This window comes from Macaca mulatta, chromosome 15, assembly GCF_049350105.2.
Source record: "Macaca mulatta isolate MMU2019108-1 chromosome 15, T2T-MMU8v2.0, whole genome shotgun sequence".
NCBI lineage: Eukaryota > Metazoa > Chordata > Mammalia > Primates > Cercopithecidae > Macaca > Macaca mulatta.
In genome coordinates this window covers 65,077,879-65,092,797 of record NC_133420.1, presented here as the reverse complement: position 1 = coordinate 65,092,797, position 14,919 = coordinate 65,077,879, and the positions used below count along the sequence as shown (strand labels likewise).

General features: G+C 51.1%; 2 protein-coding genes across 7 annotated transcripts; both read right to left on the bottom strand.

The window, feature by feature from the left end:
- Window positions 1-4,585: 4,585 nt before the first annotated feature.
- Window positions 4,586-6,189, bottom strand: RPP25L (ribonuclease P/MRP subunit p25 like). 2 transcript variants are annotated; one of them, XM_015117361.3, is made up of 2 exons: window positions 5,890-6,189; window positions 4,586-5,420 (listed from the first exon to the last, which is right to left on the bottom strand). In XM_015117361.3, the coding sequence occupies exon 2, from the start codon at window positions 5,382-5,384 to the stop codon at window positions 4,893-4,895; it is 492 nt and encodes a 163-aa protein (XP_014972847.1). In that variant the 5' UTR covers window positions 5,385-5,420; window positions 5,890-6,189; the 3' UTR covers window positions 4,586-4,892. The 2 variants fall into 2 exon arrangements, with proteins under 2 accessions (XP_014972847.1, NP_001248676.1); NM_001261747.2 differs by having other exon boundaries at window positions 4,615-5,420; window positions 6,138-6,167.
- A 1,415-nt stretch (window positions 6,190-7,604) lies between these two features.
- On the bottom strand, window positions 7,605-14,575 carry DCTN3 (dynactin subunit 3). 5 transcript variants are annotated; one of them, XM_015117359.3, is made up of 7 exons: window positions 14,449-14,575; window positions 12,751-12,835; window positions 11,960-12,046; window positions 10,103-10,186; window positions 8,776-8,834; window positions 8,103-8,259; window positions 7,605-7,932 (listed from the first exon to the last, which is right to left on the bottom strand). In XM_015117359.3, the coding sequence occupies exons 1-6, from the start codon at window positions 14,542-14,544 to the stop codon at window positions 8,140-8,142; spliced, it is 531 nt and encodes a 176-aa protein (XP_014972845.1). In that variant the 5' UTR covers window positions 14,545-14,575; the 3' UTR covers window positions 7,605-7,932; window positions 8,103-8,139. The 5 variants fall into 5 exon arrangements, with proteins under 5 accessions (XP_014972845.1, XP_077821225.1, XP_077821226.1 ...); NM_001265650.1 differs by having other exon boundaries at window positions 7,621-7,932; window positions 8,103-8,162; window positions 14,449-14,570; XM_077965099.1 differs by lacking the exon at window positions 8,103-8,259 and having other exon boundaries at window positions 7,605-7,962.
- Window positions 14,576-14,919: the final 344 nt, after the last annotated feature.

The window sequence follows — 14,919 nt, the reverse complement described above, 5'->3', positions numbered from 1 at the left end:
AGATAGTCAAATTAAAATGAGGTCATTGGGGTGGGCCCTTATCCAATGTAAGTGGTGTCCTTACAAAACGAAGAAATTTGGATACAAAGACACACAAAAAGGGAAGATGGGGTGGAGACACAGGGAAAATGCCACATGAAGATTGGCATGATGCACCTGTAAGTCAAGCATGCCAAAGGATGCTTGCAAATCACCAGGACGAGGCAAGAAAGGATTCCCCCACAGATTTCAGAGGGAGTGTGGCCCTGCCAACAACTTGATTTCAGACTTCCAGCTCCAGAACTGTGAGACAATAAATTCTGTTGTTCTAAGCCCCCCAGTTTGTGGCACTTTGTTACGGCAGCCTAGGATACAAACCATACAGCTACAACGTTCCTGTCCTAGGATAGTCCATCTCACTCCACCCCATCTTCATGGGGATCTCCAGGCCACTGACTCCTGTCCCCTTTCCCTCACTTCCCTCCTGGCCCAGTTTGGATGCCTCGGTCCTTCACTACATGTACTCTCTTGCTAGTCTCCTCATGCATTTTCCATCATTCCTACCTGTCTTAAAGTCAGTCTGGAAGAATGTAACTGTGCTTTTTCTGAGTCCTCACCTATCCTGTGGGTGCTGCTAGAGCTCACACACCCTGACCAATGACCCTACAAGTTCATGGTCAAAAGCCTACACTGGGCTTTTAGCCCTGCCTGGTCATCCTCCTGTACCTCTCCTAGTCATCTCTCCCAACTGCAACAACTATCTCACACATCCTTCCCTCTAGCTTGCTCGCCCCACTCTCAGCTATGGAGTTGGACTCCTGCTTTGAGGAGATAGAGGCCTTCTGAACTCCCTCATGTCCCATCTTCACCTCTAGACCTATCTGCATACATATCTGTCCCCTCAACTCCATCCCTCCTGTTACAGGAAGTCATCCCTCCTCTTCGCTTGGGAGGCCCTTACCTCCATGCTTCTGGATCCCATTCACTTTTACCTGCTCAGGAACCTCATGCTGTGAGTTATCCACAATCTCCTGCATCCTTCATTTCTTTCCCTACTGGCTTCTTCCGTCTATCAGCCTATAAACATGCTCAAGTCCCTGCTAGTATATTAAAAACTACAACAACCATAATAACAACAAAAACAAAACCCAACACTCTCCTCTCCTGCTGTCTATCACCCCTTTCTACCCATTCACAATCCAATTTCTTGAAAGAGCTGTCTCTACTTCCTTACCTTTTGTGCCAAGACATGACCTTATGGTGGCAGAAGCCACACTGCAGTGAATTAAGGAGAAAGTGGACAGAACTAGACACAACTCTTGTGCTCTCTTGTAAAGTTGATCAGCCTTTCTGACTCCAAAGGGCTCATGTCTCTGGTCCCCTCCCTGCCATTCCTCCTGCAGGCCCCAGCTGGGCCCTGTAGAGACCAAAGAGGGAGAGAAAATGCCCCTCCTGGGACTCCAGAGCTCGCAATGCCACCTTCAGCACAGATCACCATGATTATTCCATGTGATTCCTCCACCTTGGCCATCAGCAGATGGGATGAGATCATCAGCCAGAGGTCAATAGTCTGCAAGGTAGCCTGGCCTCAAAGCTCCGGAGATCCAATGCTACTCACAGAACTGCTGATGGCAGAAGACACACAAGTGAAGATGTTCAGAGAAAAAGCAGTATGCAGAAGCGGAGAGGGAACAAAATCCCTGAATTAGCTGAGAGGAGAATGGGGGAAGTCAGTCAGTTGCTGGCAGCAAGACACCTGAGTCACTGCCACTACAGCCATAATTCCCTTTAGGAGTGTATGAGATGCTTCATGACCCTGTGCATTTGAGAGATCTGGCTCGGCAGCCACTGAGGTTTTCTCTCCTAATCTCCTCTGAATCCTCATCACGTACCCCTTCCCCAGTGTCCTCCACATCACTCAGAGCTAACCTATCTTTGAAAGCAAAGGATGCAGTATTTAAAGTTTTGACCACTGCCTGCTGGCCCTGTGGTCACCTCACCCCTCCTCTAAGCCCTTATCAAGGCCTTCAGTCCTCCGATTCTCTCTCCCTCTCAATCCCTCCTGCCTGGTCTCAGCTAAGTGCAACATCCTTACATTGCTAGGCCCATTCTACTACACATTCTACTACAATGTGAGCCCAGAAGAACCCCAACCTTCTGCTTTCCTGACTGGACACCCAGGCTGCTGGACACATTGGAGAAAATCTCAAGATCCATGGGAGATCCAACCGATTCAATTCTTCAGAGTTCACTACTGCCCATAATCCTGCTCTAGTTCCCGCAGCACCCCCTGCTACTAATGCAACCTTCACTTCTCTTCTCATGCCCCTGACCCTGAGAGTTTAAGGCCAAGGTGAAGCAGAAAAGGAGCAGCAAAGGGAAAAAAGGCAAGGATGAGACCTGGAGAGATATGTGGGATTGAGGTGGGGGTTTTTTGTTTTGTTTTTCTTTCTGTTTTGAGACGGAGTCTCGCTCTGTCACCCAGGCTGGAGTGTAGTGGCGCAATCTCGGCTCACTGCAAGCTCCGCCTCCAGGGTTCACGCCATTCTCCCGCCTCAGCCTCCCGAGTAGCTGGGACTACAAGCGCCCACCACCACGCCTGGCTAATTTTTTATATTTTTAGTAGAGACGGGGTTTCACTGTCTTAGCCAGGATGGTCTCGATCTCCTGACCTGGTGATCCGCCTGCCTTGGCCTCCCAAAGTGCTAGGATTACAGGCATGAGCCACCGTGTCCGGCCTTTTTTGTTTTGTTTGCGGAGTCTTGCTCTGTTGCCCAGGCTGGAGTGCAGTGGTGCAATCTCACCGGCTCACTGCAACCTCTGCCTCCTGGGTTCAAGCGATTCTCCTGCCTCAGTCTCCCAAGTAGCTGGGATAACAGGCGCCCACCACCAGGTCTGGCTAATTTTTTTTGTATTTTTAGTAGAGATAGGGTTTCACCATGTTGGTCGGGGTGGTCTCGAACTCCTGACCTTGTTATCTGTCCACTGCAGCCTCCCATAGTGCTGGAATTACAGGCGTGAGCCACCGCGCCCAGTCTTGTTTTTTTTTTTTTTTTTTAAAGATGGAGTCTCACTCTATTGCCCAGGCTGGAGTGCAATGGCATGATCTCGGCTCACTGCAACCTCTGCCTCCCGGGTTCAAGCGATTCTCCTGCCTCAGCCTCCCAAGTAGCTGGGATTACAGGTGCATGCCACCATGCCCAGCTAATTTTTGTATTTTAGTAGGGAGGGGGTTTCACCATGCTGGCGAGGCTGGTCTCGAACTCCTGACCTCATGATCCACCCTCCTTGGCCTCCCAAAGTGCTGGGATTACAGGGGTGAGCCACCATGCCAGGCCTATTTTGTCTTTTCAAGACGGAGTCTTGCTCTGTCACTCAGGCGGGAGTGCAGTGGTGCAATCCCAGCTCACTGCAACCTCCGCCTCCTGGGTTCAAGCTATTCTCCTGCCTCAGCCTCCCAGGTAACTGGGATTACAGGCACGCACCACCATGCCCAGCTAATTTTTTGTATTTTAAGTAGAGATGGGGTTTCACCAAGTTGACCAGGCTGGTCTTGGCCTCCCAAAGTGCTGGGACTACAGGTGTGAGCCACTGCGCCCAGCCTATTTTCTGTTTTTGAGACAGGGTCTCACTCTGTCATCCAGGCCAAAGTGCAGTAGCACAATCATGGCTCACTGCAGCCTCAACCTCCCGGGCTCAAGCGATCCTCTCACCTCAGCCTCCCAAGTAGCTGGGACTAAAGGTGCCTAGCTAATTTTTAGATGTTTTTGTAGAGACAGGGTCTCACTACTATGTTGCCCAGGCTGGTCCCCAACTCCTGGGATCAAGCAATCCTCCTGCCTCAGCCTCCCAAAGTGCTGGGATTACAGGCATCAGCCACTGTGCCCAACCCAAAGATATGTTTCTAAGACAGGAAAAAGCATGTTTGCAAACTAGTGGAGTTGAGGATAAATGTTTATACAGATAGGTCTGTAGGTGAAGATGGAACATGAGGGAGTTCGGAAGGCCTCTATCTCTTTAAAGCAGGAATCCAGCTCCATAGCTGAGACTGGGACAAGGAAGCTGGAGGGAAGGAGGTGTGAAACAGTTGTTGCATTTGGGATAGGTAAATCATTAATAACGATAATAGCAATTAACAATAGCACTATGTGCCAAGGTGATATCTAAATGTCATATATGTATATTTCCTTATTTAATCTCATAACAACCCTATGTGATAAGCACTATTGTATTCCTGTTTTATGGATAAGACCACTAAGACACAGAGCAGTAACTTGCTAGTAAGTGGCAGACCAGAATTGAAACGCAGGCAGACTGGTACCAGAGTCCATGCTCACAACCACTATACTATACTGTAAGTTGCAGATGGAGAGAAATGTCTGACCTGGCAGTGTTCCTAAACCAGGCCAAAGCAGGATTAAATAACTACCCAGGGAATTAGATATATTTAGTACTGACTGAGGCTTCTTGTCCACACTAGATTCTCCCAGGAACATCCTGAGCCTACTCTTCCTCTGTCTTCACCGGATCAGCTCCCAGGGGGTAAGGCTAGGGACTCCCATTTCTCTAATCCCACTCCACATAGCAGGCTGAGTAGAGGCTCATCAAATAGGTAGAAACTTTATTTCCTAAATCCCTCCCTGGACCTCTTTCAGAAGGCAGTTCAGATGCATTGTAGGTAGAAGGCAGAGTAAGCCCTTATTGAGCAACGCGAAACTTGGCAGAGGCCCCACACCTGTCACTCTTCACAGCAGTCCCTTCCCACATGCTAGAGGGAAGGGAAAGCATGACAGGGAAGTCCACTTCTGTGGACTCAAACCTTGATGGGGATTTGCACAGTCACAGGGCTTCTCAGAAAAGGCACAAGCATCCCAGACATTCAGGCCTGGAGAACAGGCTGGCTCAGCAGGTCTTCACGATCGGGTGTCTCGAGCCCTTCTTCGGGAACGAGGGCCACAGCTGGAGCTGGGCATGGAACCCAGGCCAGGGGGTGCCCCTGGGGGTTGGTAGCCACACTCATTGGGGTCCAGGGGGTCCCGGCTGAGCAGTACCCACACTGCAGGCACATGGCGGCGCACTGTGAGGGGGTCTAGCCCTGTGTCAGGTGAGGCTGGGACCCAGCTGTCCTCAGTCTGCAGGAAACGTAGCTTCGTGAGCTGGTGCAGGCCTGGGACCCTCCGCTTGACAATCTCAGCGCAGCTGACAGCCTTTCCTGCAGCCCTGCCAGAACCTGAGAACACCACATGCCGTGCACTGCCGCCCTCCAACCGACCCAGAGCCAGTCCCAGAAGGTTGCGAATTTTGCTGCCATCTCGGACCCGCATCTCAAGGGTATCAGGAGGTAGCTGGGGCATTGGGGAAGGCGCTGGGAGCTCTACAGAGCCAGCTTTCCGGTAGTGCTCCATCCTGCTTGCTGTCTTGAATGTGACTCTCGCTGCCCACTGCAGGGAAGCATCAGATGAGTGCTAAGCAATATGCCCCAAGTCACTGTCCACCATCCCCTATCTCCATTCAGGATATGGCCCTGCTCCCCGTTCCAGACTTCCCAGAAACAGGATCATGTCCCCTCGTCCTTAGCATCTTGTGACAAGGGCCATGCCTGCCGCCGTCCGGGAAAGGGCTGTACCCCATACACTCCGTTCCTCTACAAGGGCCATAACACCCCCACCTCCAATCCTGGAGTCCCAGAGACACGACCAAACTCCCCAAACACTGAGCTCTTTGGGATAGTGCCAGGCCCCCTCATCCCAAACTCTCCCGGACTGGGGCCTAGCCCCCCTTATCCTGGACTCCTTGGAACAGGGCCTGGAACCCTCACCCCAGATTAATACCAATAGAGAGCGCTCCTCCCAAGGACAGGGACAAGGCCCTTAGCCCCAGGACCCCCGGGAAACAGCCAAGAACTCTTACCCAGTGCTGCCCCCAAACAGAACTGAGCCCCTCTCCCAGAGATTACCAGGGTCGATCCATATCAACCCAGGTCACTCAGAAACGGGGGCAGAGGCTCGACTCGGAGGGCTGCTCAGGCTATTCCAAGACAGCCTTGGCCGTTTCCATAGCCACGGTCGCTTCCAGGGTCCTGCCGGCCGCTGCAGCCAAGCAGCAGGCGTCCTCCCACCCTCCGAGTATCCCTCTGCCCGCCCGGTTCCGGCTCTCACCGAATCCGCCTCACGCACGATCCGGAGCCAAGATGGCGCACGGGCCCGGAGTGCGCTAAGGCCGCGGGGCCGCGCACGCCCCGAGGGGGCGGGGCATGAGGGGCGGGGCATGAGGGACTGGACCGTAGGCATCTCCGCCCCGGAAACCCGCCGGCCAGGGCGCCCCGGACCAGTCCCAGTGGATGTGGGAAAACGAGCGCAGCCTCCGCTGTTACGCCCGGAAGGAGGCAGGGTAGTTCCCTGCCGTAGAAAGGAGCGGCCGTCAGGGAACTCCTGCATCTTAAGGAGGGGGATCTGGACTTTAGAAGATGGGAGGACTGGTGTTAGCTGTTGAGCAAAGCGGGAGCAGTGGGTTTCACCGTGGGTGCGAACAAAGGCGTCAGTTTGGAGTGGCTGCTGTTGCACGGGCAAGAGCCTTAGTTACCGACTTCTGAACTTCGACCTCATCCTGTGGGCGCTGGCAGACCACGGGGGTTCTCCAGGGGCCAGTCGAACCAGATCTTGTGAAGGGAGCCCAGGAGGGAGTGATGGGGAAATCGGGCCGCAGCCCCTGACGACACCTGCCACGGAGTCTGGGGGCTGAGGGGGCGGGGGTGCCCACGGAGCCTAGTATGGTGCCTGGCGTATGACCGGCGCTCAAATATTTGTTAAATGATTTGTTACATTAATGAACCAGAGAAATCGTAGTGGGAATGGAAAAAAGATTAAGTTGGGAGATACTAGTAGGTAGGTTCAGTGACGAGCTGGCCACTGTTTGGACAGAGAAGTAGGAAATTCCGAGCTAGGATGACTCCCAGATTTCAGAGCGGTTTGGACACGCTGAATTTGAGGTGCCGGAGAGGTCGCACAGGCTGGGCGGCCAGCGGGCCGTTGGAAAAAGGGTCTGGAGCAAGAGCACTCCCTGAGACCACAAGGGGGCAGCAAACATTTGGTGGAGTACGGTGCCAATCTGTTTCTCAACATGCTTGCCGCAGCGCCCCTACTTCCCCAATTCTCCTCCCCAGGACCAAAACTTCCTGCATCCAAACTTCTTAGGCTGCCCTTCTCGGCTAGTGGTAGCAGGTAGCCTCCCAAGAGAGAAATTTAAAGGCCTTTGCACATGCTGCTCCCTTGGCTCTGAAAGTCCCTGGATATCACTCACCAGGTCCCTTCAGTCCCTTTTTTCTTCTGTGTCCACCTGATAGGACCGCCCTTTTCCTGTACTGTCTATCCTGCTAGCCTGTGCAGGGCAGGGATTAGGTGAGCCCTATCTACTCCCATCATCTGATATTTGGGGGTCTCTTCTTGGTAAATATGGGATAAACGAATATCCTATTCACACAATCAAATGAGAGCCTTCATCTTCAGAGCTCTACACCTGTCAGAAAGCCAAACCAGGATGAGTTTAGTTCCCAGTCCAACGATTAGGCAGGCTGCCACTTCTGCCCCCCACCACCCCCATCCTAGACCAAGAAGCTAGCACACTCCTCCAGTCATCTCTATGGTTTATTGTCACTGGAATAAGAACACTGATGGGGGGGAGGGTGGGTGTTGCAAACTACAAACCTCAGGTCACCTGACCTCCAACTTTAGAGCTCCACCTGAGTAGAGAGGTGGGCCTTGAATCCAATAAATACAAAGCTTCCTCTGCCTTGTAACAAAGACAGGTTGGCATAGGGCCCTGGAGCCTGACTGCCCAGGCCCACCTTGGGATGGGGAGCAGCTGTCATTCCTCTGCTGGCTTCACTTGCTTGGCGGCCTCTAGCTGGCAAAGTAGCTCATCCCACTGCACAAATTGCTTGGATAGAAGCATTGTCTGGTTGTAGGTCAAGGTGAGAATAGGAGTCTGAGTGAGGAAGTGCATGGAAAGTGGGGAACAGGCAAACATAGGTGGGTGGGATAGAATGAGAGAACGCTAGAGGTGGAACAAAAGGACAGGGCTTAGGGACAGCACCCATTAGGGTCCTAGTTGAGCAGAAAGGATACAGTCTTGTTGTATTCCTCCAGGAGAGCCTTGGACTCCTCAGTGATCTCCACACACTGGTCCTGTAGGGCCAAAGTGTAGCACAGAAAGGAGCCTGGCAAAGCCCACATCTTCCACTAAACTTCCTGCCTTATCAGGGACTCCCACTCCCCATGGAGCCTAAAAAAAGATGATGCTTAACCCCAAAGCCAAAGGAGCAAATGGCTATGGGAGCACTTGCAGGCTCCAGGATGGGTGCCCTAACAGCAGTCCAAAGGCTGATGGGAAAGGGAGTGGCCATACATTAAGTAAACATTCCCCCTAGTATATGTCTCCTCTTCTTCTGTCCTTATTTCTGAACTCTCTTTGAACTTTACACTAGGGCCTGGGAATAGTGAAAAAAGAGCTCCTCTACCCACAGTCAAGGACATACAATCCCCAGGAATTCTTGGGTACCTCCCAGCCTCAACCTTATAGTGTCTCAGTAAAGTCCTGCTCTGGGAGGCAGAAGGTTTGGACATGAACCTAGGCAAGTCCCTTTACCTCCCTGGGGCACATGCAAGATAAAGGATAAACCTCAAAGTTTCTTCTGAGCTTACAACAGAAGGGCCTGAAGCTGCTTCCCCAGGTGGCATGAGTGGGGATGAGGTGCTGTGCCACCTCTATCTTCCCTTCTAGTCCTCTCCCCTCCCATACCTGCTGCTGAATGTGGATCTGGGCCAAGTGCTGCAGGCGGGCGGCATGCTCAGGAACGGCTGTAAAACACAACGCACACTGCTGGATGATGCTTGTGCCCTCCCCCGGGACTGCTCAATAGTCTATTAGGTCTTTGGCAGGATTAGAGTATTGAGTGGAGAGGCTAAACAAACGCCAGACTTCATTGACTGCTGCAGCTGGAGGTGGCAGTGGGGGCTCCCTGCCCACTCCAGTCTTACTCCAGGACCCATAGGGAAGGGGAAGATACATGTCCTAAGGAGAAGACAAAACCTTGGGGTTCCCAGTGTTGCTCCCTACCACCACCCCAGTGCTATAAGCAGGACCAGGTAAAGAGAGCTTTGGCTATCATAGGACCTGTCCCTTTGCTCTCAGCCCAGTGGGGCCAGGTCTGCCTGGTCTAGGGAACAGGGAGCCTGAAGATGGATGCCAGGTCCCTAAGCTGGAATCCAACAGCCCGAGGGTTGGCCACCATGCTGGGCTCAAAGCTTAAGGCTGTCAGATATTTAGCAGGCAGCTGATCAGGAGTAGGGAGGGGGAGCTGGGAAAAATACCTCCAGAGACAGACAAGATGGATATCTGGATTCAATTAAAGCCACTGTCTGCTTGTCAAAGTCCAGGCCCAGGGACTGTCTCAGCAGTGCAGCAAAAAGAATTCACATACATTCACGGACCTGGCAGAGACTCTCATAGTAAAATCTGGGTTCTGCAGCACCTTGAAGGAGAGATGCTTGGGGGTAGGTAGATGGTAGAAGGAATTCTCAGAGCTGGGGACTGCTAGAACTTAGGCTAGTGTTCTCAGGCCCAAATTGTCTGAGGTCCTAAAACTGGGCTCTCTACCCTGGTAATTTTAATTCATGGATGTGGCAAGTACCTCAGGGTGAGGATAAAGATAAGGAACAGGCAGGCACAGTAGCTTACACCTATAATCCCAGCACTCTGGGAAGCCGAGGCGGTGGATCACATGGAGCCAGGAGTTTGAGACTAGCCTGGCCAACATGGTGAAACCCCATCTCTACTAAAAATAGCTGGGTGTGGTGGCACACACCTGTAATCCTAGCTACTTGGGAGGCTGAGGTGGGAGGTTTGTTTGAACCGGGAGGCAGAGGTGGCAGTGAGTCAAGATCATGCCACTGCACTCCAGCCTGGGTGACAGAGTAAGACTCTGTCCAAAAAAAAAAGAAAAAGAAAAAAAGATAAGGAACAGACCCAACCCGAATCCACATAACCTGAAACACAGGAAAGTCCTGCCCATCCATCCACCTACCTCCCCAACCAGAGTAGGGAAGCTACAACCCCAGAGAGATACCTTTGATGTGAGCACTGTCCAGCATGGGCACCAAGGCATTCACCTGCTCCAGGAGTGCAACCTGGGAGAGGATAAACTGCTCCTCTAAAGCAAAAATGGACAAGATAGTTGCAGTGAAGCAAACATTGCTACTCAGCCCATGTAAGGGCCTGAGGACCTGGCAAGGGAGATGGCTAGGCCCTAGAGCTTTGGACAGTGACTCTGTCCACTACCCCCTTCTCTAGGTGCACGTTTCCATCCTGCCCCCAACTCTCCTGGATGCCTCAGGTCTGACCCATCTGAGCCTAAGGAGCCTCTCAATTTCTCCAAATCCTACCTTTCTCCAAGGTTTAACTTTAAGGCCTCTTTTTCTAGCCTCCTATCAACAAACTCAGGGAGCACCTCTTACGCCACAGGATAGAAAGTACTTCAGACTTGGATCCCCACACCCAAGGGTCCCTGGGAAGGTCTAAAAGAGGAGATATTGGCAGACTATGCCAGGCAGGTTCTGCTCAGGGGCTCTCAGAGGCATAGACAATTATATGCTGGAGGATTGCTGGGACAGTAATGGAAGAGTCCAGTGAGGAAAGCAGGATCTGGGCTAGGCCCTATATGCACAGGGGATTTTAATGCACTGAAATCCACAGAGTGGGAAGGTTATTCAAGAGAGATGACTGTTATGTGCAAATGCTTAGAGGCAGGAATGCTTGTCAATTAGTAGATGAGAAAGAATTCCATTAGCTGAACTGGAGCAGGGAGAGCACAGGAAACAGAGTTGGATGGGAAGGTAGACCCGGCAGACTGAAAGGTTGTGAATGGCAGACTATGGAATTAGGAATTTATCCTAACAAGGCAGAAGACACTGAGGTTCCAAAGTAGGCCAAGTGACATGCTGGAAACATGTTTTTGTGAAGGTGAGACTGAACCACATGCAGGAAGGGAAAGATTAGGGTCGACAGTATGATTTAGGAGACTGTGCAACCATTCATGTGCAAGTGGATGTACAATTCCTGAGGCAGTGCCACAGGGAGGGATGGAGAGGCTGGACTCAAGAGTCAGTGCAGGAGAATATCTAAACTTGGTGCTTGAGCCATGGCAATTGATCAAGAGCCCTTTGGGAACTCTGACGGCCCTTTTAGCAGGAGTGGCCCATCCTTACCCAGTCCTCAGTGCTGCATTGCACTGATCAGTCTCCTGGGAGACTGATCTCCCATCTGGGTTATAAGCTCAGGTCCCTGAAGCAGAGACCCTGTCTCCCCTAGCTCTGGCTGTACACACGAGGGCAGGGACTTTCTGGTTCACCAGTGTATGCCTCCTCACCTAGGAAAAAACCTGGATCAGAGTAGATGATCATTATACATCTTTTGGATGAATAACAAAGCTCAGAAAACCCTAGCTTATAGAATGGCTGACTGATTAGCAGACATTGCCAAGGCAATAGTTCCTGCCTAGAACTCTGAAACTGCAGAGCTTTCTCACATGAAAGAAAGATGTTGAAACTCATGCCAGTACTCTCTCTTTTCTTTAATGGCAATGCTCTCTGCCCCTATCCTTTCCTAGAAGCTCCTCTGTCTAGTAAGCAGAAGTGAGGAAGGTTCTGAAGGAAAATCCAAGAGGCAGGCTATTGATAGAACATTGGACTAGCTCCCACTATGGCTGGCACCATGGCCTGCAGCTGGCCCAGAGGTATACTGTACTCAATGTCTACTAGAGGATCCACTGGATCCTCAACCCAGAACCAGGCCACAATTCCAGAGAGCAGCATCCAGGGGTTGTATCCATCAGAAGACTGGATGGGGAGGCCATCTCTGTGCCTCCCCATGACCTCCCCAATGACCCATATCCTCAGATGCATGTACACATGTAGTCCAGCATTACCTGCTAAGATGAATTGCAGCTTAGAAGCATCAGGTATGGCAATGCGGTCGATGTACTCCGGATCCAGGTACTTGATCAGATCTTCAACTAGAAAAGTAGCGAGATGGGAAATGGAATAGGGTTGGGCAGTAGAACACTGCCTTATGAAGGATGTTTGACAAGTGGTCAGCCTTGAGGAGAGCCTTCAATGAGGAGCTGATACCCAACAGTGCTGCTTGAGCAGGGCTCCACCAGGCTCCTTATCCCCACTTCCCTATCTCTCCACTCTCTTCTCTTGAGGTCTCTTCTGACATCAAGCTTCAGAGCTGAAAACACAATTGCCACCACCACTCTGGGCCCTCAGCATTCTCACTGACCTATCCTTATCAAGGGTAGAAGGCCTCTTTTCTCCTAGATGTCAACAAGACAAGCCAGAGCTTTGTCTAATTTCTAGTTACTAAGCAGGTTACTAGCTCTGACATAACCAGGCTCTCAGTGTCTAATTTGTTTCCTGCCTCTTAACTTTGCCTGGGAAATCCCATACCCTTTCTACCCTCCTTCACCAAGAGAAGCTTTCAGGTAGAGCTCTTACCTCATAACTAAGGACACTGTCATGGGCTTGAAGTTTAGCCACAAGGTAGAAAAGCACACCCCAATTTACCAATCGAATTGGGTGCAGGTAAATGTCCTCATAATCTTTCTATCCCCAAAGGGCTATTCCAGTGACTTAATGAACTGAAAGGCTAGGGCCAGGTCCCAGGAAGCCTAGGGATGGGATGTCAGGCAGGCAGGCACATCATGGAAGCACTTACTCTTTTTGTAGAGAATCTTCACCCTCTCCCTCTTGCTGGCAATGTTCCCCAAAGCCACCTGCACCTTGACCAGGCCGTCAGCCACCTGTAAGGGAAGTGGTGGTTAATTCCAAGATATACTACCTGGCTCAAGGCTTGGAAGAGCTAAATAACCCTCATTCTCCTAGACTGTCAAACCTGAATCCCAGTAATCTAGGTTGGCCTCCCTTCTCTAACATTAAAAGAGATGCAGCCCCACCTTCCAGGTATCCTCAAAGTGGAGACAGAGAATCATGTACTCCTTGGGGAGTTTCAAGTCTGATGGGGAAGATAATGAACTATTTTAGAGTCTATGGAATATATAGTATACACAATATATTTTCTGGTTCCTAAGCCCTGGGTTTGGGCATGAGAAATGCAAGCATCCTCATTCAAGCCTTCATGACCTCTAGATTGGCTGGCCTACTTCTAGCCCTATCCCCTCCACATCAAATTTAGTGTGAGGGATGGAAGAGTCCAAACAACTGGGATCCCAATGATGGTACAATCACTGACTTAGAGAATACAGAAGAGAATCAGGTTAGGGGAGAAAAAGAGTACAGTTAAGAGCATACAGATTGAGTTTGAGATGACTATTGGATAACCAAGTGGAAAAATCCAGTAGACAACTGGACATGAAAGTCTGGTTCTCAGAACAGAAATCTGGACCAGAGATATACATTTGAGACATATTGACATGTAAATAGTAATTGACACCATGGAAGCAAGTAAGCCTACCTAACGTTTAGGGGTAGAATGTAAAGAATCCCAATATTAAAGGGTCAAATAGAGGAGGAGACTAAGGAAGTGACTGCACTCACCCAGTTTTTAGAGTAGAGGATGAGGAATGCCAGGGAGGAGGCAAATAACACTGAGAAGCAGTAGTTAAGAGGTAGAAGGAAAACCAGGAGGGTCAGTGTCATTGATTCCAAAGGAAGAGAATGTTTGAGAAGTTAGTTCTGAAATGGGAGCACAGTCTGCGAGTGACAACTAATTCCTCATTTAGTGTACAAACAGACATCATTACCTTGGACGCACTTAGCTCCAGGACATGCCTGACACGCAATTAGAAGTTCTTCAGTAAAAGGTCTTCCCGTAGTAGAAAGGTGAGGAGAGAGCACCTGAGCTTCGTAGTTGTCAAAATTCTGTCACTGGTATAAAGCAGTGCTAGTCCACATCTGAACACCCAGTACCCAATCTCTTCCCTTCCTAATCCTGGTCCTTTCAGACCTCACCTCTCACCCTTCAGAGCTTTCCTTATCCACCTCTGCTCTGCCTCCTCATGGGTCCCATGGACCTCTTCCTGCACAATTCATTTAGCAATTAATTACGCAGGGCTCCATGACGGGACTTCCTATCGTGGACTTCAGCTTTTATTGAAACTCTCATTAGTCAGCTTCTCGAGTGTGTCAGGTCTCCCCAACTACAGCCCGCGAGGGCAAGGGTGGAGTCTCAGCCACAGTAGGTACTGAGCCCACTCTCAGGCTGGCTTAACCACCCGCCGTGCCCCCTATGACAATGGACCCCGAGGGTCCAATCAGCTCTGGGAGGTTCCAGACCTTTGTTATTTCAAAGGCCGGGCTGCGGAGAACAGGACAGGAGCGGTTGCATCCCGAGGGCCGGGACAGTGGACCGCTCTTGCTCTGTTCCAGAAAGGGACCACCGGACCAGACTACTCACCTTCCGCGAGCCGCGCGCCCCGCCCGGCCCGTACACCCAGCGTTCCAGCTCTTCCACTCGGGCCTGCAGCCGCTGCACGTCAGTCAGACCCGCCATCTCCACTAACGACCCACTTCAGCCGGGAAACGGCCAGAGGGTGGGACGTCCGTCCAAATAGGAAGGCTAGCCAATCCGAGTGCACGAGCAGACCTTTATGCAGGAAGTGACGTCATGATTCAGCCCTTCAGTACCCGAATTTACTGCTTGGAGCTGTGAAAAGCTGATTACCTTGGCAACGGCTCTGTACCAGCCCTCCCCGGCTTCCAGCGCCTGGTTGTCAAGACAACCTTTGCTTTTCGGGTGCCAAAGAGCTTTCCCCACGCCATTCCCTGAGTTTGCACGTGTTCCAGGGTAGGTCCATTCCCATAGATACATCATTAGAAGGCTCCGTGAGTTACCATAAACTTTTGGAGTCTTCTAAAGTTCAGTTGA